General features: G+C 37.6%; 1 protein-coding gene across 7 annotated transcripts in view; it reads right to left on the reverse strand.

Moving 5' to 3' along the window:
• The window catches only part of LOC127419683 (rap1 GTPase-activating protein 1-like), a 194,618-nt gene that overhangs the window by 62,921 nt on the left and 107,055 nt on the right, over nucleotides 1-24,642 (reverse strand). For 5 of the 7 annotated variants that reach the window (XM_051661283.1, XM_051661282.1, XM_051661279.1 and 2 more), the window contains 4 exons: nucleotides 7,967-8,002; nucleotides 5,406-5,453; nucleotides 2,224-2,262; nucleotides 1,896-2,081 (listed from right to left, as the gene is read on the reverse strand). In XM_051661283.1, coding sequence (XP_051517243.1) covers nucleotides 1,896-2,081; nucleotides 2,224-2,262; nucleotides 5,406-5,453; nucleotides 7,967-7,984 — 291 coding nt within the window. In that variant the 5' untranslated portion in view covers nucleotides 7,985-8,002. The remainder of the gene's footprint in view (nucleotides 1-1,895; nucleotides 2,082-2,223; nucleotides 2,263-5,405; nucleotides 5,454-7,966; nucleotides 8,003-24,642) is intronic. The other 2 variants (XM_051661281.1, XM_051661285.1) reach the window with 1 other exon arrangement.

Genomic DNA, 24,642 nt, shown 5'->3' on the forward strand with positions numbered 1-24,642 from the left:
TTAAATTAAAACAACTTTCCACATCATCCCTGGAGATGGTGGAGGAATCCAGACCTGAAGCTGGTGTGATGCTATCAGCAATTTGGAAGAGTTCATCGGCATTCAGTGTGTGAAGGCTTTTCTTGGTTTTCCAGATCAGTCCTTTTCTTTTGTCGGCCATCTTGCTCGATTCCAGACACCTTGGATTTGAAGTTATTTACAACTTCTCAGCCAGGTCAGTCCTTTCTCTTGACGGCAACCTTGCTCAGTCCCAGACACCTTTGGACATGATGTGATGTACTCACTCTCAGCCAGGACCCCTTTATCTCTCTGGCCACCTGCAGCTGCTTCAGATTCACGCAAGCAAACCCGCTGTGTCAGTCGTGGGCCGTGTTGTCATGGAAGTATAGACTTCAAGATCAGTCTTGCAGTCTGGACATGGATCTCGGTGGGTTTGAAACTATCTGATGACATGCATAGGACCTGAGTGACTTTTTGCCTGAGAAATCTGAGAAAAGAAGACAAGACACAAATTAGCGGCTTTCCTCAGGCATGGCTTGTCAGCATCTTTATTAAACTCATTTAATTTATTTTTTCCCCCTCTTAATGTGAAAAATCTGTCTTCTTAATAATGAAAGCATATTCAACAGATATATCACTCTGTAATATCACTTTCTTTACAACTTCACCATATGTGAACATTCATCATATTTGTAATCACATATAGACACACATACAAATATATATAATAAAGCAATTAAATAATAATACATTTTTCCTAATTATATATTCTACCTCTGGTAACGTATCATCATAAAATTCACTCAAATGCTTTAATATTAAATGATGACTCACAAAGTTAGCCATTTTTAGGGTTTCTTCTGTGAACAATGCTGACATATAACTGTGCAGGGTAAGTATGTAAAACCCTTTAACGTCTGACATCACTGTACATCATTTACACCATTAGTATTGCAATCTGAAATTAAACATAACATTTGTGCAGAAATTATCACTAAAAACTTAAATCAAACATGTGATTTAAATAAACAACCTATTACAAGACATATGTGGAGCCATTTCACTAATTATTAACAAAAACTGACAATGGCTAAGGGGGCGGGTGCCATTGTGGCCCATTCACTTGCATTGAACGTTACAATTGCTCTGTTACACTCATTACAACGGGGGAAACTCAAACTTTAGAAAACTCGACATATCTATTAAACTAACCAATTCTTTGATATGAAACCCAAACTAGATGAAGCTTAATATGTTTTGACGTGAGAAATGTTGTATTTTACAACTTTTCCATTGAACATACCTGAGAAATCAGGAGAAAAGAAGGCGTGGCTTGTTAGCGTCAGAGGGCTGAAAGTTCGCGTGCCACTAACATCCGTAAGCAGCACCCTCTTGTGGCTGCAGCAGTACTGACTCATTGAAAACAGCATTTACATTGACAACATAAAAATGGCTCAGGTAAATCAATTATTTTTAATGCAAAATAAACACTCCCTTTTGAATAAAAATCTGACCATACATTTGTGTATGTCACACGTGCCGTAATTACAGTTGCACTATTACTACTGGAAATGCACCATGCAAACTGCATTTAGCACAATTTATTTATTTTTTGCCATGTTTGTGGTGCTCCTTAATTAGCATAATTCTTTTCATGAATTTGGCAGTAAAACAATGCAGACAGTGTGTATAAATAAATGCCGCTTTTAGCATTCTTAGTGAATTTTCCCTAAAATTGTCAGTTTTTTAAATCAAAGTAGATCTCTCTCTCTCTCTCTCTCTCTCTCTCTCTCTCTCTCTCTCACTCTCTCTCTCTCTCTCTCTCTCTCTCTCTCTCAGTGTGTTACTGTATATCCAATTGCAGTTATCAATGCTGGATTTAAGCTTATCCTCACCTTGCCTAGAAAATGCTTCCTGTAGATTTTAGCAGTGGTGTTGCACTCCAGTTTGAAGCGTGAGGTGGGAGAGAGGAGCTGCTCTGGGACAGTCCCATTGCTAACCTCGTGATTGGTCCCTTCAATCCAATAACCCCCAAACTGGGGCAGCAGAATCAAGGGAAATGGACTATTTCTGCTGAGAACCTGACAGAAAAAAAAAAAAAAAAAAAAAAAAAAAGAAAAATAAATTATGGTGCCATTCACTCAAGCATGCACACAATAAATTCCACTGAGATATTGACTGAAAAAACAATTTATGTCAGCCCTTTATTTTGAAGTGGTTTACCTCATGGACACTGGGGTAAGGGATATAGTCTTCCTCGGTCTGTAACAAGAAGACACAAAGCTGCATTCTTTGATTGTATACCACAGATCTTAGCTTTAAGATTCGTCTTTCGTTACTCAAGAAAGTACCTTCAGCTTGAAAATGGGGGAAAATCGATATCACAATATTTCATCTCACAATATTGTATCAATACTGTAAGGCCAAGAATCAATGTTAATTACATTTTTCACATTAATATTTGGTGGAAAAAGAATATTGACCTCTCAGAGCAAAACAAAAACAGTGGAATTAGATCAACAAACACTCATTACTTCTATTTGACCAAAATGCAAACTCAGAATGAGCTAAGAATATAAGTCTAAAACTTGTCAATACAGATCTTCTATACAGACATAATAATTTAGGCTGTCAATTTAACATGTTAAATCAGTACGATTATGTCTATAAAAACATCACGCTAAAAAAAATTAACACAATTAATCATGCCACAGTAATAATGAATCTTCCCACCAAAGGAGCAATTTAAGCTTGAAGTACCACCTTAGTGTTTTTGCGAGTCTCAGTCAGCAGGGGCAGCAAACGCAGCTCCAGCTGTACAAGCAATGTGCAGCTATACTGACAACAAACCAACAGCTTGCTTTTTACATTTTCAAAGTATATTTAAATTCACACAGCATCCAAAAAATGTGGCATTTATGGCCAAAGACACTGAAAACCAGTGAAATGCAACTCATTAAACTCATGTGTACAGACTGGATGCAAGGGCACCTCCTATGAGAACATCTCTTATGTCTACCTCAGACACACTGATGAACTTCATGGTAAAACGGATCACTTTGGACTGTAGGCCCAGGTCTATGTTCAATTATATGGAAATAAACCAAACAATATATTAACTTCTAAAGTCACTTTCTAATCAATGCTTTACTTGACTGCCACTAAAATGTAATAAATTATTCTATTGATTTGTATTATATTTATAATTATTTCAGTTATTATATATTAAATTATATTTATTTTATAAAGTGCAGACACACTTTTTAGCAAATATTACTATGCGATTAATTGCGATTATTTAATACTCCCTCGCGTCATTTGTTTACTAACAGAAACACTAGTGTGCCTCTGCTCTATGCTACTTCTACGGTTCTATAATAAAGTAAAGCATGAAGTTCAGCACTTTTTCACAAAGCATCAAGGTCAAATGAAGATAAGAATCAATTGTGTAAAAGACTGCATAAATCACACTTTTGAATCGCAATAGGCTAAACATTAAGAATCACAATATTATCATGGGCTCTATTTTCATGAATGGGCAAAGCGCAGCGGTATACGCTACGACCGTGTGCAGCGTCTTATCCAATTTTTGTGAGAGCACTAATTCTAAGTGCAAATTTTGTGCCAGCGCAAATGGGCGTGGGTGGGAATGTTTGTGCTACTGTGGGTGTAATCACACAAACTGTGGGTGTATTGTATGTAAATGAAGTGGTGCAAAGCTTAATTTGCTACTTTCCTAAGAATTTGGTCATTGCGATAAGACGTTTCAGTACCACATCTTAACTTAGCGCAAAATCCAAATTCAGTTGCTGCATTAGCAGTTTGGAGGTTTCACTAGCAGGTGGTAGGTGGTAAAGTTCATGTCCAAATTCTGAAAGTCAGAACTAGAGGTCAGGGTTTATTTTTTCAGTTAATATTAGTTTTATAATAATCATAATAATAATAATAATTTTAAAGTCACTGCAAAAGGGGCCAGTGGAAGAAGGAGAGAGTAAAATGTTTTGATTTGGTATGATTGTTTTGACCACTTCGTTATTTTGAATATATTTTAGTTTCATTTGAAGTGTAATTTGAATGTAGAAATATTTTTGGTTTAATTTTTTCGTGTTTCAATAAATTAATTGAATTTTTCAAAATCAGTGTCAACTGGTAGAAGTGAAGTGCGTACCGATACAATCACTGTTAATACTAGCCATGATTTGTGTGTCAGTAGATGAAAATGATTAATAATAATTAATAAAACTTACATTCTCTGTAATTTAACAGAGCCTACATCCATATCCTGAACCACATTTTCCATGCGTCTAAAAGGAACATGTCTGTGATGAGGAGGAGGGTGTGGCCAGGCCATGAGGATGCACAACCTGTCCTGAATTGTTCTAATCAATCAGGAGGGGATAAAGACGAGCCAGAGGCACCAGTTCAAGAGAGAGAGAGAGAGGCACATGGCCGCTGTGTGTGTGTGTCTGTGTGTTTAAGTTGATTTAAGTCATTAAAAGTTTCGTTGACTGCTCAGCCGGTTCCCACCTCCTCCTTGCCCATCCTTACCCATTACAGTGTCCCATTTAACAAGGATGCACAAAATAATGTAAATCCATATTTCTATTCTTCCAATTCATTGCACAGTCACTTTACACTACCAACTTCTTATGAATGTACTGTCTTTATTTATATCACTGGTGCTTGACAGGGGATGGGCTGTATAATAGGACGAAGACGGTGCCGGAGAATTGACCTGATTCGCACCTTGCGCGCACAATTTCACCAAACCCACTTGCATCTAGACTTACATGAAAATACCAACACTTCATGGACATGCCCATTGACTTTGCACTTATGAGTTAAGGCATTGCGCTGCGCTTAGCACTTGCGAGCTTAAAATAAGGCTCCATATCACAGTCCAGATATTGATATAATATTTTATCACCATGTCCCTGTTGATTTCCACCCCTGGGCATGCTGTAGCTCAGTACCTTTTAATTTTTTTTCTGTCAGTTTAAGCAGTAAGTAAACTTCAATGGCTTAGAATATCCCAAGGAATTGACAAAAACAGACAACTTGATCTGCTGTATAGGATTTAACAGAACTAACTAACTCATTAAGTGGAGACTGTGATCAGTTTGATTCTTTACAGGCAGTTTGGCCTCAGACCAGAGAATACTGTTCAGCACATGCCAATCTTATTTTATTGCAGCTCCATTAGTGCAAGTGAAAGTGGGCTAGGGATGTCTTTGAAAACTGGGTGTGCGAGCTTCACTGATATATAGCTCTTCCATTTGAAGCTGTCTGCCTGCAGATAAAAACAGCAGCCCATGGCCCTTTAGACAATATGTGTTTTGTATTTTGTGTGTGTGTGTGTGTGTGTGTGTGTGTGTGCACAAAGGGAACTGGTGAGGTGAACGTACTTTGAGAGGAGGAGGAAGAGTGCACCGTTGCTCGTCCATTCTGTTGCTCTGAAAGATAAAAAAAGAGAGTCTGTCAGCCCTATAGCAGCCCTGTGTAAAAGCAAAAATAACACTTATGATACTGCTGAGATCAGCTGAGGAATATTTTTATGCAGGTGAAATGAAAAAAAAAAAAAGATTAAAATATAAAATAATAAATGAAAAGACATAAAAAGCTTAATATATCAATTGTACAAAGCCTATATTGTACTACACATTTAGAAATTAATATTGCATTCTTATTTAAATAATAATAATAATGATAATAATGTTAATAAAAACATAAGCAATCAAAAAATTATTCATAAGAGATATGTTCAAAATATACTTTAATTCAAGGAAAAAAGCTAAAAGCCAGGAAAACAAAGGCAAGACAAGATGTGGAACAGCATACTGGGACATTCACTAAACTTTCATTTTGGCAAAAACAGTTCTCATGCACATAAACAGTAGCAGAACAGCAGTCTATTGTTAGAAGAAAAAAAAAAGCAAGACAGAAAGCACTATCAGCCCTTGCATCAATCATACACAATGAACTATTTCTTCATTCTCTTTAATCAAGTTTAAAAATGCCAGACAGTGGAGCATAAGATCAAAGCGGCATTGCAAGCAAGCAGGGAGTAACAAAAATTACACAAAATATAACATCATTAAGTTGTAATGTATAAAACCATTTGTCCAGTTCTTCAATGTAAATAAAAATAAAATAAAAAAAGAAAACCTTTTAGTGGCATAATCGACTAGGAATTTCAATGAATGTGAAAAAACTTTTGACTGGTTTCATCAGATTCTAATGTTAGCTGTTACTGTCAGTCTGAAACGCTGCAATGCGCTGAGATGCAAAGGAGTAGGAAAGTTTGAACTATCTGATGACAAATTAAAGGGATCTTTTTCAGCATACTGTCTCGTTTATGGCAGGACAACTGTGATATACAGTATATACCAGCTTGTTTGTAATTTAAAACATCTAACCAAGACTCTCATTTACAGAAGAAAAAGACCTTTGGTCTGCAGATTCTGCAGAAACCCAAAAATAAATCAGATCTAATGTCATACTGTTCCCATGCATTATAAAGCACAACAACTGTGTGCTACCTCTTGGCCAATTTCCGTGAGAGCGAAAAGTGCAATTGGGCGTGGGTGGGAGTGTTTGCGCTATCTGTGGGTGTATGCAAGCAAACCGATGTTGTATGCTAATGATGTATGTTAATTTGCTATATTGCTGAGAAATAGGTCATTGCGCCAAGATGTTTTAGAAGCATGTCTAATCTCAGCGCAAAGTTTAAAATCAGTTCCTGCATTTGCAGTTTGGGGATTCCGATAGCAGATGGGAGGAGCGAGCTGGCGTCGCCAGAGGACGGAGGAGTGGTTGAGAACCAGGCGAAAGCACGTCCAGGAGCCGGTGAGCAAGTTCTTCTCTCTCTCTCCTCTCTCTGTGTGTCTCCGCTCACCCTTTCTCTCTCGCCACACCTCCCCTCGTCTCTCCCCCAGGTTCACAAGAGGTGGAGTGGACCACCTCGGAAGGGCAGCGTTGCCCCTCCAGAGGTGGGTGGGGGGCAAGTCAGTCCGGTGGCACCCCGGCCTGAATTGGGCGGGGGAGGAGTGTGACGAGGAGGAGGGTGTGGCCGGGCCATGATGGTGCACGGCCGGCGCTGCATCAGCTGATCAGCGGGAGAGTGAGATAAAGGGAAGCCGGAGGCGCCAGTTCGAGAGAAAGAGAGACGCACGCTGCCGTGCTGCAAATGTGTCTGTGTTCATTTATGTTTTATGTTGTTTTAAGTTCATTTATATCATTAAACCTTTATGTTGACTGTTCAGCCAGTTCCTGCCTCCTCCTTGCCCATCCTTGAACTGTTACAGTGTGTAATTTGGATGTTCGAATACTTTTTTGCTATCCCAGCCTAATCTGCAGAGCCAGCTACTGTGTAGGTAAGCCATTTATAGGTTGATTTACCTAAAAAGTGTTAACACTGTGGCTCTGTGGCACCATCAAAACATTGCTCTTTTTGTTTATGCATCCCATAGATGCCCGACACAGCAACACTGGCTCAACAAATGGCGTCAGTGTGGGGCAGGACAATCAGTTTAATCAACCACTGCAGAAGTGTTTAGTAAACCTGATTTTAAACAGTCATTATTTTTGCTATTCCAATTAGTGACACCAGAGACACAGAAATTACACCCTTCACCTTTAAATGTGTCCTCTCTGTGTGGTCAACATCAGGATCCTCCTGTATTTAACCACCAGAGGCAATAACTTTGCAAAATTTGTTCTCCTCTTAGTCAAATTGTGTGCAATGGTGCTAACTTAATCATTGCACATTTGGCAACCACAGGACAATGATAATAAATAAAAGTCCTCACTACATACAAGGATGACCTTCAACTAGAGCAAAAAGACATGCAAATGCAACTAGGTAGCCAGTTAAGACAGCTGATTGCAGGGTTAATGGAAGACATCTACTGTAGATCAAAAATGAGAGGCAGAGGGGGGAAAAAGAAAATAAAAAGAAACATGTTACCTGCATTTTCTCAATCATTTCAAATAAATCAGTAGTCTGGAAGAGAGGAGATGAGATGAGATGAAATGAAATGAGGTGAGTTTTAAGTTGACCCCTAGATTACATTCTCATGATTTGAGTATAGGGAGTGGCTAAGAACACAGAAAACACATTGCTTTGCTGCAGGATACAAGTTGCAGCTGCCTCTACTAAATAAACCCAGATATCACATGTACATCTCTGATATGTTTATTTTAGATCTTTTCATCTGGAAAGCATCACAATCTAATTAACATGTAACGAATGAGGCTGGTATTCATTCAGCCGACCGCCAGAGGGAGCCCTCTCCCGAATACTAACAATGAACCATTTCTTCTATGGTGACTTGCTGTTTGCACTATATAAATAGCCATGACTTTCCATTGTGACTTTGCGAAGTATTGTCAGTTTCACTGCCTTACCAAGTGTTTTCCCATTGCCTGTTTTTCATTGTCTTCATGTTATGACCATTGGGCCTGCCTTATTGGATTACTGATTTTTGGATTACTGTTTTGCTCTGTTTGCCTGGTTGGACTGATTACCTTACATGACTACCTTGCCTGCTTTAACGACTACGTCTCTGCCTTGTGTTTTGGATTTGTTTGCTGTGTTTAATAAACTTCCTGCATTTGGATTCTAATTTCACCTCTATGTCGAGTCCCTCACAGAATACTTCGCCACCAATGAATCCAGCGGAATTTTCTCAGCTCCAGGCTGCATTCGCTTACCAGAGCGAACTTCTCACAAGTTACCAAGAGCAACTGAACAACCTAAGAGCTGCAAATGAGAGCCTCACCCACTACATCAACTATCTTCCATCCCCCCAAGCTACACCGGTAAGATTCGCTCTTCCTGAAGTTTGATGGCTCACTATAGAAATGTAAGGGGTTTCTATGACAATGTAGAATATATTTCTCCAACCAACAAGAATCATTCAGTCAGGATTCAAAGAAATGTGCATTTATGATGACATTACTTACTGGTAAAGTGTTAGACTGGGTTTCTACTGTTTGGGAGACTGATAGGCAACTCCAAACTTTCATTTGATTACTTCGCTTCCCAGATCCATGAAGTGTTTGAATACCCGGAGGGAGGTAAAGATGTCTCTGTTCAGCTGCTTCATTTATGCCAGGGTTCACGTTCAGCAGCTGACTTTGCCATACACTTCAGGACACTAGCAGCCCAAAGTGGATGGAATGATATTGCACTCAAGACTGTGTTCAGAGAAGGACTGAACCACAATTTGCAGGCCAAACTTGCATGCAAGGGTGAGGATTCAACGCTCACTGAATTCATTTCGTTGGCTGTAAAGATTGATAATTTACTGCGTAACTCGCCACGTTCAAAGATTAGCCGTCACAATTATCAGTCCATAGTCAAGTCCAGGCATGCCCCGAATCTCCTGAACCTATGCAGATCGCCTATACTAGAGTTTCTGTTGAAGAACGCAATCATCGTCATAAGGAGGGACTGTGTTACTACTGTGGTGAAAGGAGTCATCAAAACTCTGCATGCCCTCACAAAGGCAAGAAATATCAAAACTCAAGAACAAAAGTGAGAACCAAGAATATTTCCTTTCCCATACACCACAGTTTTTCTCTTCCCATCGAACTCTCCTTTGATAAATTTAAATGTGTTTCTGCACTTGTCGACTCAGGGGCTGCTGTTAATTTGATTCACCAAGATCTTGTACAAGAACTCCATATCCAAACAGTACCTTGCATACCCACCATTAATATCACTGCTGTGGATAATGCAACCATAGGCACACGCATCACTCACCAAACGGTTCCAGTGACACTACGAATTGGATTATTTCACACAGAAACCATATCTCTTAATGTCATCAACTCACCTAAGCATATTCTCATCCTGGGTCATTCATGGCTGGCTGTCCCATAATCTCCTGGAACCAGGGTGAGTTAAAACAATGGTCAGACTAATGCCATTCAAACTGTCTTCATGTCACAGTCACCATGTCATGTTTAACCACTAGCATTGAAAGTCCTGAGATTCAAGCTCAAATCAAAATCCCCATTGAATATTCTGAGTTTTCTGAAGTTTTCAGTAAGATCAAGGCAACACAACTACCCCCTCATCGGCCATGGGACTGCGCTATTGAGTTACTGTCCAACATGGCACCTCCTAGAAGCAAGGAATATCCGTTATCAAGACCTGAAACCATGGCCATGTAAGTCTATGACGAGGAGGCTCTAGCTTCAGGTTTTATTCGTCCTTCCACCTCACCAGCTGCAGCAGGTTTTTTCTTCGTTGAGAAAAAAGATGGAGGGCTCTGTCCATGTATTGATTGAACACCGTTACAATCAAATACAGGTATCCACTCCCTCTTGTTCCATCTGTTCTAGAACAACTATGTGAAGCACGCATCTACACTAAGCTTGATTTGAGAAGTGCTTACAATCTCATTCGTATTAGAGGAGATGAGTGGAAAAACGCATTCATCACCACTAGGGGGCACTAGGAGTACCAGGTGATGCCTTATGGCCTGGCCAATGCACCAGCTGTGTTCCAATCGTTCATCAATGAGATTTTCAGAGACCTCCTCAACAAGTGTGTCATCGCCTACATCGACAACATACTTATCTACTCCCATGATAAAGCACAACACAAAGATGTCAAGATGGTCCTCTCATGCCTACAGAAACACCAACTCTACGTGAAAGCAGAAAAATGAGTTCCACACTACCCATACAACATTCTTGGGGTATATAATCAGTCATAGGTGTGTCGAGATGGATAACTCCAAGATCCAGGCAGCCACGGAATGGCCAAGACCAATACCATTAAGGAGCTACAATGTTTTCTGGGCTACAGGAGGTTTATCTGCAACTACAGTCTCATCTCTGCCCCTTTAATATCATTGCTCAAAGGAAAACCATCCAAACTTCCATGGAGTGACTCTGCTCAAAAAGCCTTCGAAACCCTCAAGACTAGTTTCACGACCGCCCCCATTCTCAAGCACCCCGATCCTAACCAACTGTTCATTGTAGAAGTGGATACATCAGACTGTGGCATCGAGGCAGTTATCAACGCCACGGTAACCCTGCAAAACTCTATCAGTGTGCTTTCTTTTCACGTAAACTAAACTCCGCTGAAAGGAACTGATGTTGGAAACAAAGAGCTACTCTCCATGAAGGCTGCGTTAGAGTGGCGCTACTGGCTTGAAGGATCTGTCCCTCCATTTCAAGTAATCACCGACCATAAAAACCTCGAACCTCGACCATAAACTTCCTGCATTTGGATTCTACCTTCGCCTCTATGTCGAGTCCCTCACATAACATCTGTTAAACATCTTAAAAAGATCAGATTTATAAACATTCTAAACAAACGTCTCAAAGAGATCTGATGTCTCCTTGACATTCAAAAGGAAACACAGCCGTGTATTGCAGATGAGCAATTAACCTAAAAAATATGTCTTCCAGATGTAAAAACACACATTCAGTATACGTATGCTAACTGGGAATCTTTTAGACTGTATATGGAAAACAGGGTGATTTAGAGTTCTTACACTTATACAGTATCATAATGCACTTTATAAATAGATAATTTAATATACAGAATCTAAAAAAGGAGGAGAATGGGTTTTCCCATAAAGACTAAAGTGATCGTTCACCCAAAAATGAAAATGTCGTCATTTACGCATGTTGTTACAAACCTCTTTGGAACACAAAAGGAAATGGTAGGTAGAAGATCATTCACTTTCATTGCATCTTTGTTTCATACAATGAAAGTCAATAGTGACTGAGACTGAACATTCTGGATTTCCTGTAATCGGGACTGGAACAACATGAGGGTGATTAAATAATTGGAGAATTTTCATTTGTGATTGAACTATTTGTTTAATACCAGATAACGGCAAAGCACAACCTTCTTTAGGGGCACTTTGTAGTGCTTTTGGATCAATTCATGCTACCGGGTTACTTGGGCCAAATGCACTCATTAATGGCTGGAGACAATGTTAGCTTTGGCCTAACACACAGGCAGGATACAAAAGATCTTTCCCCGCTTACCTAATGGCAGCATGCGATTTATAAGTTGTGGAGAGTAAGCTTTGAGAGACATCTTTGATAAAATTGCTTGAAGTTTGTCCTTCTTAGCCATTAAGTTGGTTACAATTGTTTAAACGTAAAATTGTTTATAATTGTTATTCTTGGCAGTTGATGCAGTTTGTTATCATTTGTCTTGTTTTCATGTCCCAATTTAAAAAATGACATAGAAAGCATTTATAAATTAGACAAATTATTCAAATTCAAGACTCGAGAGTAATATTTGGCTTCTACATTTGCTTTATACATCTCAAGTCTGTTTGATTGTCGATCAAAAAAATGAAACGTCTCATTATTCATCTTGATTGATTCCCACACACACACATTAACATGCACTTATCTACTGACAGCTGATGTGGCTGCAGTTTATTCAAGTGAGTTGCTACATGGAGAACCTCCAAAGAACAGACAGTGTTCTGTCCAGCATTTGGGACCGACCTAAAGATAACGTGAGAGACAGTGGAAACAATTATCAGCAATGTGTGGAAAATGAAGCCTGGATGAATTTCTCACAGTCTTGAACAAATACTTTGTATACTGTACCACACTGTTTGAGTACATTGTGTGAGTCCACCACCATCAGCAAACAAAATGCTATTGCTGCCTTGAAAACAAACGTTAGTGAAATTTGACCATGGCAAAATACCCCTGACATGAGGTCGCTGGGACTGAAGAGTCAGGCTGACAGTACTGTACTACAAACACATTACTTAAGAACCTCTTCAGTCTCTTTAAACTATCAAATGAATTAACTAAAACACCAGAGAATAAAGTCATCTAATAATACTATAAAACTCTGAACCATGTGCTCTACATGCTTCACATCCTCCCTAAACAAACAGTGTACATTGCTCAACTATCTAGACCATTTGATTACAGAAATACTATATATTAAAATAATATCACACAGTAATATGTACTGTATATACGTAACTAAAGCAATATAAAAAAAAACAATGAAAATAATTATATTAACAATATGCCAAAACTATTGAATCAAATGAGCTTTTTTTAAGTCTCCATATGATACTGCAGGGGTAAAGTATGGATGTGAGAACAGTTTTTAGGGCATAATCTGTTTGATCGTAGGACAAAACTACAGGTAATCGAACATGGCTGACAGTGATTAGTGCAGCAAATGAATGTGCAGCACCTTTAGCGTAAAATTATAGAGCAAGTCAGTCTATATTGATTTCAGCTTTGAAAATGATGGGAGAAAATCCATATCACACTCAACTGAAAACCTTTTAACATTTGGAGCTAAAAACATGTAAATGGATTAGGTGCATCTAAGGTGGCAAAACTTGCACATTCTGCCCTCTTTACATTCATCACTTTATTTTAGTTTACTATTTCGTTTACATTATTTGCTGTTGTTTTTAGCAATATTGTGATGAATACTGAACCATCATCATTTTTATCTGTTAAAATAGCTCCGTTTTTAATTGAATCTTTAGTTTATATTGAATAAAATGTTTAGCTCTGTTTTTACTTTGTGCTGAACTCAAGCAATGACACAAAACTAGATCCTTATACTGTAAAAATATTTTTTTAGCTACATAAAACTGAAAACTTTCATTTAATTGCTGCCTTAATTTCTGCTGAATTTACACCACTTACTGTAAATCCATGATGTTTTGACCACTTTTAATGTAATTATTGATGAATAAAACTCATAAAATTAAGTAGAAATGAATTATTGTGAATCATCCATTTAAATGTATAAAATATGAAAACATTTTCACAGTTTAATTCCCAGTCATCCAGAACAATTTCCTTTTAGGGTGAAATTTCAAATACTTACACATTTAGGTCTTTTCCAGTGAGCAACAGTCACCAGCAGTGGACTGAGATGTGCATACCGACTTTTAGCCATGTTTAAAAAGTAAAAGTCCACAACCTTTTGTATACACGTTCTACTTCAAAAGTCAAAAAGCACCATATGATCTGGAGGATGCAGTTACGAAGTGACCATTAGAGATATCTGCCTCTGTCTTCATAAGTGAGAAGAAATCTCTAGCCCAAAGTGCTACAGCAAATTCCATGTCAAGAAAGTGAGAAAACTCCAGCTGAGCAGCACTGTTCTTGTATAATATCCTGCAGTGTGTACTCTAGGAGGTGTGTGCATGTCTGTAACCTGAAGTCTAACTGTGTTTTTAAGCATAAAGATCCACTGACTCCATGCGCTTATACTTGTGCTCACAGATGTGCAGGGGAGGATGCATTCCAACAGACTTACCCTCTCTTCCTCTTTTACTATTTCTTGCTCTATTTCTTTCTCTTTCACTGGCAAAGGTTCTGAGTCTGAATCTGCACTCTTTCAGACAGACAAGCCTGTGTAGAGTCTGCCCTGAATAAGCTCTCAAAAATCTGTAATGCAACATGAGTCATCAATATTTTTGGACACTACCATATAGATGTCCTCAAAGCAAACAAACAAAACTCTCATGTTGATTTCATGGGGTCTTTAAACAGTCTCTGTAAATCACCTTTATATATACAGCTTCCGATGCAGCTTTGGTGCTGCCATTGCAGTATAAAAACTGCAAAAGAAATGTGAATAGTTCCCTTATTATGCTGATCTCAGAATAGTTCATAAAGGTAAAGCTGATCAGCATGGATACATTGCCCTATGGTTTGACTGCTTTTTTGACTTAGTCTTTGGACAAAAACAAATTTAAAAGCATGTCACCAACAAGTGCATTCAATATATGTAGGCTTGCAGGAAAGGTGAGGTTGATGGTGTTTAAGAGGATGAGAAGGAGGGATAGACAGAGAGGGAGCGGATTGTGATGCAAGACTGACTGTTTATTATGTCAGCTTAATAGGTCTGTCATTAGTTTGATTTATGCATCATCATTATTAGAGCTATATGTCCAGTTTACACCAGGTGTATCAGCTGTAATTGCCTTTAACCTTACGACTCTTTCTTTCTGCCACATATCTTTAATTACTTCCTTTTGAAAAGCAATTCCAGAACAATTCCAGGAACAGGAAGTTGGTTTGTTATTGACAAAAGAAATTTATGTTATCAAGTAACTTCCCTGTATTGATTTGACACATTGAAATGTCAAAATTCCATTTACGATGTAACAACCTTTTCTGATTATGCAACTTCCTTATGTTATGATCACACATAACAAACTTTGTATTAGACCAACATCCAAATGCTTTCTATGAAAGAGAAAACGCCAATGAATTTGAAAAGGGATGAAGTTGTAAATGTGTACATAGAGAAGGTGTGTTCTGAGTCACACATTCATGCACACACAGAGACACATGCTCAAATTATATTCTCTCCAGAAAGAGCTTGAAAAGAGCCATAATGTATATTAACCTCATTACTTGAGAAACAGTCCTTCAGAGCTCTTATTAGAGCTACTATTATATTATTATATAGTGTGTGTGTATATATATATATATATATATATATATATATATATATATACACAGGTGCATCTCAATAAATTAGAATGTCGTGGAAAAGTTCATTTATTTCAGTAATTCAACTCAAATTGTGAAACTCTTGTAATAAATAAATTCAATGCACACAGACTGAAGTAGTTTAAGTCTTTGGTTCTTTTAATTGTGATGACTTTGGCTCACATTTAACAAAAACCCACCAATTCACTATCTCAAAAAATTAGAATATGGTGACATGCCAATCAGCTAATCAACTCAAAACACCTGCAAAGGTTTCCTGAGCCTTCAAAATGGTCTCTCAGTTTGGTTCACTAGGCTACACAATCATGGGGAAGACTGCTGATCTGACAGTTGTCCAGAAGACAATCATTGACACCCTTCACAAGGAGGGTAAGCCACAAACATTCATTGCCAAAGAAGCTGGCTGTTCACAGAGTGCTGTATCCAAGCATGTTAACAGAAAGTTGAGTGGAAAGAAAAAGTGTGGAAGAAAAAGATGCACAACCAACTGAGAGAACCACAGCCTTATGAGAATTGTCAAGCAAAATCGATTCAAGAATTTGGGTGAACTTCACAAGGAATGGACTGAGGCTGGGGTCAAGGCATCAAGAGCCACCACACACAGACGTGTCAAGGAATTTGGCTACAGTTGTTGTATTCCTCTTGTTAAGCCACTCTTGAACCACAGACAACGTCAGAGGCGTCTTACCTGGGCTAAGGAGAAGAAGAACTGGACTGTTGCCCAGTGGTCCAAAGTCCTCTTTTCAGATGAGAGCAAGTTTTGTATTTCATTTGGAAACCAAGGTCCTAGAGTCTGGAGGAAGGGTGGAGAAGCTCATAGCCCAAGTTGCTTGAAGTCCAGTGTTAAGTTTCCACAGTCTGTGATGATTTGGGGTGCAATGTCATCTGCTGGTGTTGGTCCATTGTGTTTTTTGAAAACCAAAGTCACTGCACCCGTTTACCAAGACATTTTGGAGCACTTCATGCTTCCTTCTGCTGACCAGCTTTTTAAAGATGCTGATTTCATTTTCCAGCAGGATTTGGCACCTGCCCACACTGCCAAAAGCACCAAAAGTTGGTTAAATGACCATGGTGTTGGTGTGCTTGACTGGCCAGCAAACTCACCAGACCTGAACCCCATAGAGAATCTATGGGGTATTGTCAAGAGGAAAATGAGAAACAAGAGACCAAAAAATGCAGATGAGCTGAAGGCCACTGTCAAAGAAACCTGGGCTTCCATACCACCACAGCAGTGCCACAAACTGATCACCTCCATGCCACGCCGAATTGAGGCAGTAATTAAAGCAAAAGGAGCCCCTACCAAGTATTGAGTACATATACAGTAAATGAACATACTTTCCAGAAGGCCAACAATTCACTAAAAGTGTTTTTTTTATTGGTCTTATGATGTATTCTAATTTTTTGAGAGAGTGAATTGGTGGGTTTTTGTTAAATGTGAGCCAAAGACTTAAACTACTTCAGTCTGTGTGCATTAAATTTATTTAATACACGAGTTTCACAATTTGAGTTGAATTACTGAAATAAATGAACTTTTCCACGACATTCTAATTTATTGAGATGCACCTGTATATATATTGATGGGAGGGCTCATTTGAAGCTTTGTCATTCTGCTGAATAAACATCTCATATATTTTATAATAGGAAAAAATATAAAAAAGAAAATTATTGGGTACATTATATTTTTGTTTTATGGGTGTTTCTGCAATTTTTCATGTTGAAGGGCAATTTTCAGGGTTCATATTAAAAGAGATTTCAACTTTTGATGTTATATGAAGGTCACATTAAAACTGACATAAAACTAACTTTTTACCATCCCTTCATTTATTTTTTGTACCTTTCAAATGTCTTTTAGATTTGACAGTTTTAGCCTTGTCCCAGAACCAGAATTTCAATACTAAGCTATGACAATCCATTATAAAAATACAAGTTATTACATGTTTAAACTATGATAATCTAAACAAAGAGTAAAATAAACATTAACCATTTCAGTATTTATTGTGGTAAAATTATTTCTGTCAATTCTATCAAAAATTACGACTGTCCTAATTTTGCCCTTAATAAGTTTTTTTTTTCTTTTAAGTTAGTGTACTTGTTAACCAAGTCGACAAAATGTCAGTGAAGAGCATGTTTGACATAAAATATGAGAAGGTAAAAATCAAGGTAAAAATTACTTGTGAGCAGAATATTTCGAATATTAGGCATCATTTCCAAAAAAGCTTTAATTTAGCCAAATTGGGCAAGAAGTGTGAAAATATTATTTAATTGTGTGTATTTAGGATACATAAAATATTAGCTATGAAATAAGTCTTAGCAAGACAAAAGAAGTTTGGACATTATTATTATTTTTTTTTTATTTAATTTAATTTTCATCACCATCATTTCCACCACAGAATTCTATTAAACACAATACAGAATTTGAGTGTGGTAGAAATTACATTGTGGTAGAAATTTTCATAACAAAAATGACAAATCTCCTGTGATGCATGTACAACGACTGTTGGACATTGTTAGTAGACAAATTAAATAAACCAGTGAGAGTGTGAATGATGTTTTAAGGAGACTTTACTTTCCTTTTATTTTCTAAGTTCACAGTGCTGAAAGTGCCCGATTTTCAAGAAACACCAATATATAGCTTAAAATATAGTTGCTCTGAATGGTACAGCCAACAATCTTAGGGCTATGCACTTAGATGAATAATGTTTTTTATCGGACTAGGGTAACAGAGGAACAGTGTTGCCAACTTAGCGACTTTGTCGCTAGATTTAGCGACTTTTCAGAACAAATCTATTGACTTTTTGGACAATCTTTAGCTACCTTCCGTAGAAGAAAGTCGCCAGTACTGCCCCGCGAGCGCGTGGTCTTGCTTTCCTGCCTGGACTCGGAGGTACAACTCTCTCTGCGTCTTCTCTGTTCAGTGAGACTGACAGAGAGAGTGGTGAGAAGGCAGAGCAGCACAATCAGTTGACCACACGGCAGCTGACGTAGACGTGAATGAGCTGCGCATGTACAAACAGTGTTGTCAAGGACCAATCACGAATCTGTATTGTTTGCTCCCCTTATGTTTTAAATGTAAAGAGTTTAATTTTATTTTTTTTAAATATGCACATAGTTTTTTTTTTTAAAATATGCTCATAGTTTTTTGTAAATATGCACATAGTGGTTTGTTATGGCTGAGCACTGTGTGACAGAAAAGATAAGAACGTTTCTGTCTTCTAACTGTCTCTCTGAGTGACTGATAGATATAGGCAATTAATAGGGTATTACAGTATGTACGGTAAGCACAGAGAAGCAAACACATGTAAAGGGCGGACACTATGCAAAATGCAAATGAGACGTGATGATGTCACAAATATGCTAATTAGCGTATGACGTCATCTAGCGACATTTAGCAACTTTTCGAGCAGGCTTTAGCTACTTTTCGAGCAGGCTTTAGCTACTTTCCATTGAAACTAGTTGGCAACACTGCAGAGGAGTGCTTCGAGAAAGGAGAATTTTCATAAATGTTCCAAAAACATTCATTGTTATCTATGATTCATGCAAACTTAGTGGACTGTCTGTTCTAATAAAGCTGCAAGCCTGCAAGTGGATTTGGAAATGGAATTTCCCCAGGGCTGAGCAGAAATGTGCAAATCTATTTAGCTGGTCTAAAAAATACATTCTTACTAAATTGTCAAGTAAATGATAAAGCACTTGTATGGTTATCTCTGTTTTAGCCCCAGCACAGTGTTTGAAATAAACACAATTCCTTTGCAGTGTGCACTTAATAGGAAGATATGAAATTTAAGGCAGAATTTCCATAAAGGACACATAAGGCCCTTTCACACAGCAGGAACTAAAGCCCATTTTAGGTACTTTTACTCTGAACTACTTTTCGTAGTTTTCGCACATAAGGAACTATAGTTCTTCTTAGCCATTTAGAGGGACTTTTGTAGCTCCTACTCTGGGGTAGGTACTTTATGGGAGGAGAGGGACTGTGGGAGGTGCTGCAACTTGTGATTGGTCAAAGCAAAAAAAAAAAAAAAGAAAAAAAAAAAGAGAAACACGAAGAGTCGGCAGCCGACATGAGTAAACAAACTTACAGCTGCTAGCCTGCTACTCAGAGGATTGTGCTAATTTTCCAATTCCCTGAACAGAAATAAAACCAACAAAGTATCCAAATAGTATAGCTTGTTTCACATATTATGTGTGTGCAAGGGGGAGCAAAGCGGCTGCGTGACTTCAACGGGAGACGCGGTTTGAGTTTTCATTGCATCTGTACTGTGTGACTATACAAAAAATAAAGTGATTTCTGGATAACTGCACTGAATTTTTCCTGGGATAACAGATATAAATAATAAGATGCTCACTGGGAGTCAGTAATTGAAATCTATTATAAACTTAACAGTAATGAAATCTAGTTTACCTGAGGGAAGTATTGCATGCCTGTTACTGCGTTTTTTACTTGCATCAAGACATCTTTTTTTAAGTCAATGGGTGAGTAGTTCAGTACAGTACTTTTTGGTGAGCCATAAAAGCCTTTATTGTAAAAGATTGTGCTGATTTATACTGTAGGTCTACAGTGTATTTCAATATGTTTTCCGCCAAGTGATTAAAATAGGCTGAGGCCTCATCTCTCTTCTCATTGCGGCTTCAGGGACGCAGCACCACATGGCTCACCCAGTGTAAAGACTGTAATCTGAAGAGATAGTTTGTGTAAAACAGCCCTAACAAAAGTGTAGCTCAGATTCTGTTTGTGTTGTTAATTTTGTTGTTGCTATTGAATCGCGTTTGCATACAATGTCAGAACAAAAATATCGACACTAGATAACATCACTACAGAGGTTGCTTTTGTGTGTGTGAATGCAAAAGGGAAAAGTCTCCTCGGGTGTGACGTTCCTCCTAAGAGTTCTCATTTAGAAAGTGCCTAAAGGGAAAGTACCGGGACTGTATGTGGGAAAGAGGCTATTTTTAGACACTTACCATGTCTGTTCAATCTAAAAGAAAATCAAATTAGATTTACTGAAAACTAACTTTGTTAGATAAGCATGTGGAGACAAATCTGGTAGAGAGAGAGAGAGAGAGAGAGAGAGAGAGAGAGAGAGAGAGAGAGAGACTGATGGGCTTATTGGAGTGATGCACATGGATGTTATAAGCATAATCTTGACAGTGAAATCAGGCCAATCCTTAATTAATGATCCCCTTCATGTGATTTTCTAGTCAGTGTCTCTCTCTCTATCTGTCTCTCTCTCTGCCTGTCTGTCTCTCACTCATCCTAGCTGTGACCATCCTCAGCTTAGCACAAATGAAATCAAATCTAACTTTAGAAGACACTGCCATAACATTAAAAGAAGGCAGAGCATCAGCGCTTTTCTCTGTTATTCATGGCTAATGAAGCAGAGGCCTACAGCCTTGTGTATGGATTCAAATTTAGTTTACGCTCCTCAGCTCTACAAAGAGGCCCAGAGCAGCTCTCTATCTTCTTAACACACTTTCTTTCATTTTCTTGGGGACCTTTTTGACATTTTTATGAGATCAGATCAGATAGAGCAGAGCAACAGGATATTATTGGAGAGACAGAGGGGGATCATGACATGACACAGGCCTAACTCAAACGTGCATCCCTGCAACTGCTGTAGCTTTTACACATCATGAGCTCATGCCTTGCCCACATTAAGTTTAGATCTTTACAGACACTGACGATCATGCTGGTTATTAAATTGAATTTTTTTATTATTAAATTATTAGTAGTAATATACATTCACAAACACAATGGTCCTAATAAAGTGCCCGACGTGGTCTTCTGCTGTTGTAGGCCATCTGCCTCAAGGTTTGATGTGTTGTGCATTCTGAGATGCTATTTTGCTCACTACAATTGTACAGAGTGGTTATCTGAGTTACCGTAGCCTTTCTCTCAGCTTGAACCAGTCTGGGCTGCGTTTCCCAAAACCATCTTAAGCCTAAGTACATAAATAATAGAAGCCATTGGTTTCAGTGTTCTCTATGATCCACTTAGGCTCATGATGCCTTTGGGATACGCAGCCCTGACCATTCTTCATTGACCTCTCTCATCAACAAGGCATTTCCATCGCAGAACTGCCGCTCACTGGATGTTTTTTGTTTTTGCCATCATTCTGAGCAAACTCTAGAGACTGTTGTGCATGAAAATCCCAGGAGATCAGCATTTACAGAAATACTAAAACCAGCCCGTCTGGCACCAACAATCATGCCATGGTTGAACTCAATGAGATAAAAAAATTTCCCCTTTCTGATGGTTGACGTGAACTTCCAACATCGAAAGCTCCTGACCGGTATCTGCATGATTGTATGCATTGCACTGCAGCCACACGATTGGCTGATTAGATAATCCCAAGAATAAGTAGGTGTACAGGTGTTCCTTATAAAGAGCTCAGTGAGTGTAAGATGTTACTAGTTGTTTTCGACTAATAACATGTGCATGGATTTTTTTTTTTTTTTTTTTTTTTTTTTTTAATAAACAGTAAGATTTTAGGTTAAAATGTATATGTATGTATAAGGGAAACATATGTCTTTGGTCCTGTAACTGGTCATCTTTACATTCTTTAAATCTTAAGTTCTTTTAATTTAAATCACTTGTTTGCTTTCACTAGTTAATTTGAAATGGTTTTCTCTCAATTAATTATGTCACAAAATCTACATGCATAGTAATTATCATAAATAATTAGCAAAATATTTTAAAATAATTGTTCTGGGTTGAATAAAAGTTACGCTAAATCGACAGCATTTGTGGCACAATGTTGATTACCAAAAAAAAACAAAAAAACAGACTCATTCCTTATTTATTTAAAAAAAAGCGCAAAATTACATGTTTACAGTAAGGAACTTACAATGGGAGAGAGTTGGGATAGTCCATAAACATTAAAATACACACAAAAGTTTAGCTTTAAGACATAAACGTTATAAGTGTTAACATGATTTTAGTGTGATAAAATAGCTTATTAATCTTATCTGTATAAAGTCATATCCAATATAACTTTGTTGTCATAATGATGTAAAGCCAGTAAACCATGTAATCCTGGTAAGCTATTTTATCACATTAAAACATTTTATCATATATAATGTTTATGTATAATGGCTATACATTTGAAACTATGTTCATTTTAATGTTTATGGTCTGGCCCCATTCCATTGTAAGTGCCTTACTGTAATTGCGATTTTGGCTTTTTTTTTTATTATTAAATCAGGGATGTGTCAAAATAACTTTGTGGTAATCAACGTTATGCCATAAATGCTGTCAATTTAGCTTAATTTGTTAAGAACACGGAAGACTTAGTTTTAGATGGACTTTAGCTTGCCACACTGTAGGACATGTCAGCTTTTCATAAGCTTTAAATGCCAACTACCCATCTATTCTCTTTATAGCAGCAGGGCTCCAAAGGGGTTCTGACTGTTTTATGTGGAGCCAGGAAGTCCCATATGCTCCATGTTTTACAGCTGATCAACACAAGCTCGAGCTCCAGGCAATTGTTGTTACTCTGTGTAACTTGGGTTATTTTGTGTGCTTTCAAAACAGAATCAAAAAGGAAAGGTGAAACATTCCCATTAGCCTTCTAACAACAGCAGCTCATAGAAGGGCGTCTCAGCCCTGCAGTGTGAACGTCAGAGGTGAAACAAAGACTTACATCTCACATAGAGTCAGAATTGGACAGTGCATAAAACTAAAATCCTCTCTACTCAGTGGCAGACAGTAAATGTAAAAGACACTGAACTGCTCAAAGCACAATTCGCAAGAGAGCTTCTGACATTGCAACTAAACACATCTTTTATTGGAAATGTAAAAGAATGTACTGTATATGAAATATTTCATAATTATTGATCTTTGACGATAAAGTCAGCTATACTGTACAGAGATTGCAAATGACAATACTTTTTTTAGTCTTATTTGGAGGTAACCTACATATTCACTTGTGTTATATGACTTAAACAAATAAGTTTCTCCAACATTTACTTATAATTAAGAGAGTCCCACTATGGGATTGTGTGATTATTAAACTTGTTCGCCTGCAGCGGTATCCTGATTAAAGGTTCACACAGTAATTTTTTTCCTCATTAAAAAACTTTTACTTCTAAAGAAATGAATAGTAATTTTGAAACATATGTATAAAATCATGACCACTCATGTGAGATTACGAGTTCAGTCATATTAGTAACCTTATAAAAACTATTTTATTCTACATGGGGCAGGGGTGCCTCATGGGGGCTGCCATGTTAGCATTACATGACCAGCTGAATACTACTCACTTAATCTCAGTAACTGCCCTGTTATTGGATACTTTTATACATGGATTAAATTAATCCTGGTTTACTGTGCATAGTGAATTTCTACAATGGCACTGATAACTGAAAACTATTGTGTTTGAATGATGCAGCATCCAGGCCATTAGGTGTCAGTATAAGCCAATGTAAGCCACTTCGTCATACTTAAAAAAAAATTACTAAGTGCACCTTTAAGGTTCTGGGAATCCCCTAGGAATTTAACACCTGTAGGGGTATTTTAGAAGCTTATTACATGCTCTCTGTCTGTGTAATTAAAGATGTTTGGTTACAAGTGAAATGATAATAGTGATGCACCTCATAAAATGCCTTTCGATGTAAACAAAAGCAGTGATTTACAACAGGTTTTGTTTTAGGATCCAAATCAGTATGATACTCCACAAAGTAATTCACCACAAATGACTAATTACTTCTCTAAAATGGCATTCAAATGAATGATTCTTTTACTGAAAAAGTAATCACATTACTAATAACTTTACTTTTAAGTTACTTTCTAAAACACTTCACAAGTTTTTGTTTTTCCTCTCATTGAATTCAGTTGTCAATATTTCCTCCGTGTTCATTGTCGCACACATGTCATGCACTCTATTCTATTGTATGTCTTCAAAATAAATAATATTACTTTAGAAATATGTGTAACCCAAAAACATACTTAAAAGAAATTAAGTGAAAGTCAGTCAAATTAAAATGTGTTACACTACTTTGACTAAAATGTATTTAGATAAAAGTAACTAATTACTTTGTAATCAGATTACATGCAAATCTGTTTATCATACAAAAGTAAACAAAAAAAAAGTTAAAAACATTTAAATGTATTAATACTACCATGAACTGCATATGCCCAATATTATGCAAAAT

The sequence above is a fragment of the Myxocyprinus asiaticus genome, chromosome 29 (genome assembly GCF_019703515.2).
Source record: "Myxocyprinus asiaticus isolate MX2 ecotype Aquarium Trade chromosome 29, UBuf_Myxa_2, whole genome shotgun sequence".
NCBI classification, from domain to species: domain Eukaryota; kingdom Metazoa; phylum Chordata; class Actinopteri; order Cypriniformes; family Catostomidae; genus Myxocyprinus; species Myxocyprinus asiaticus.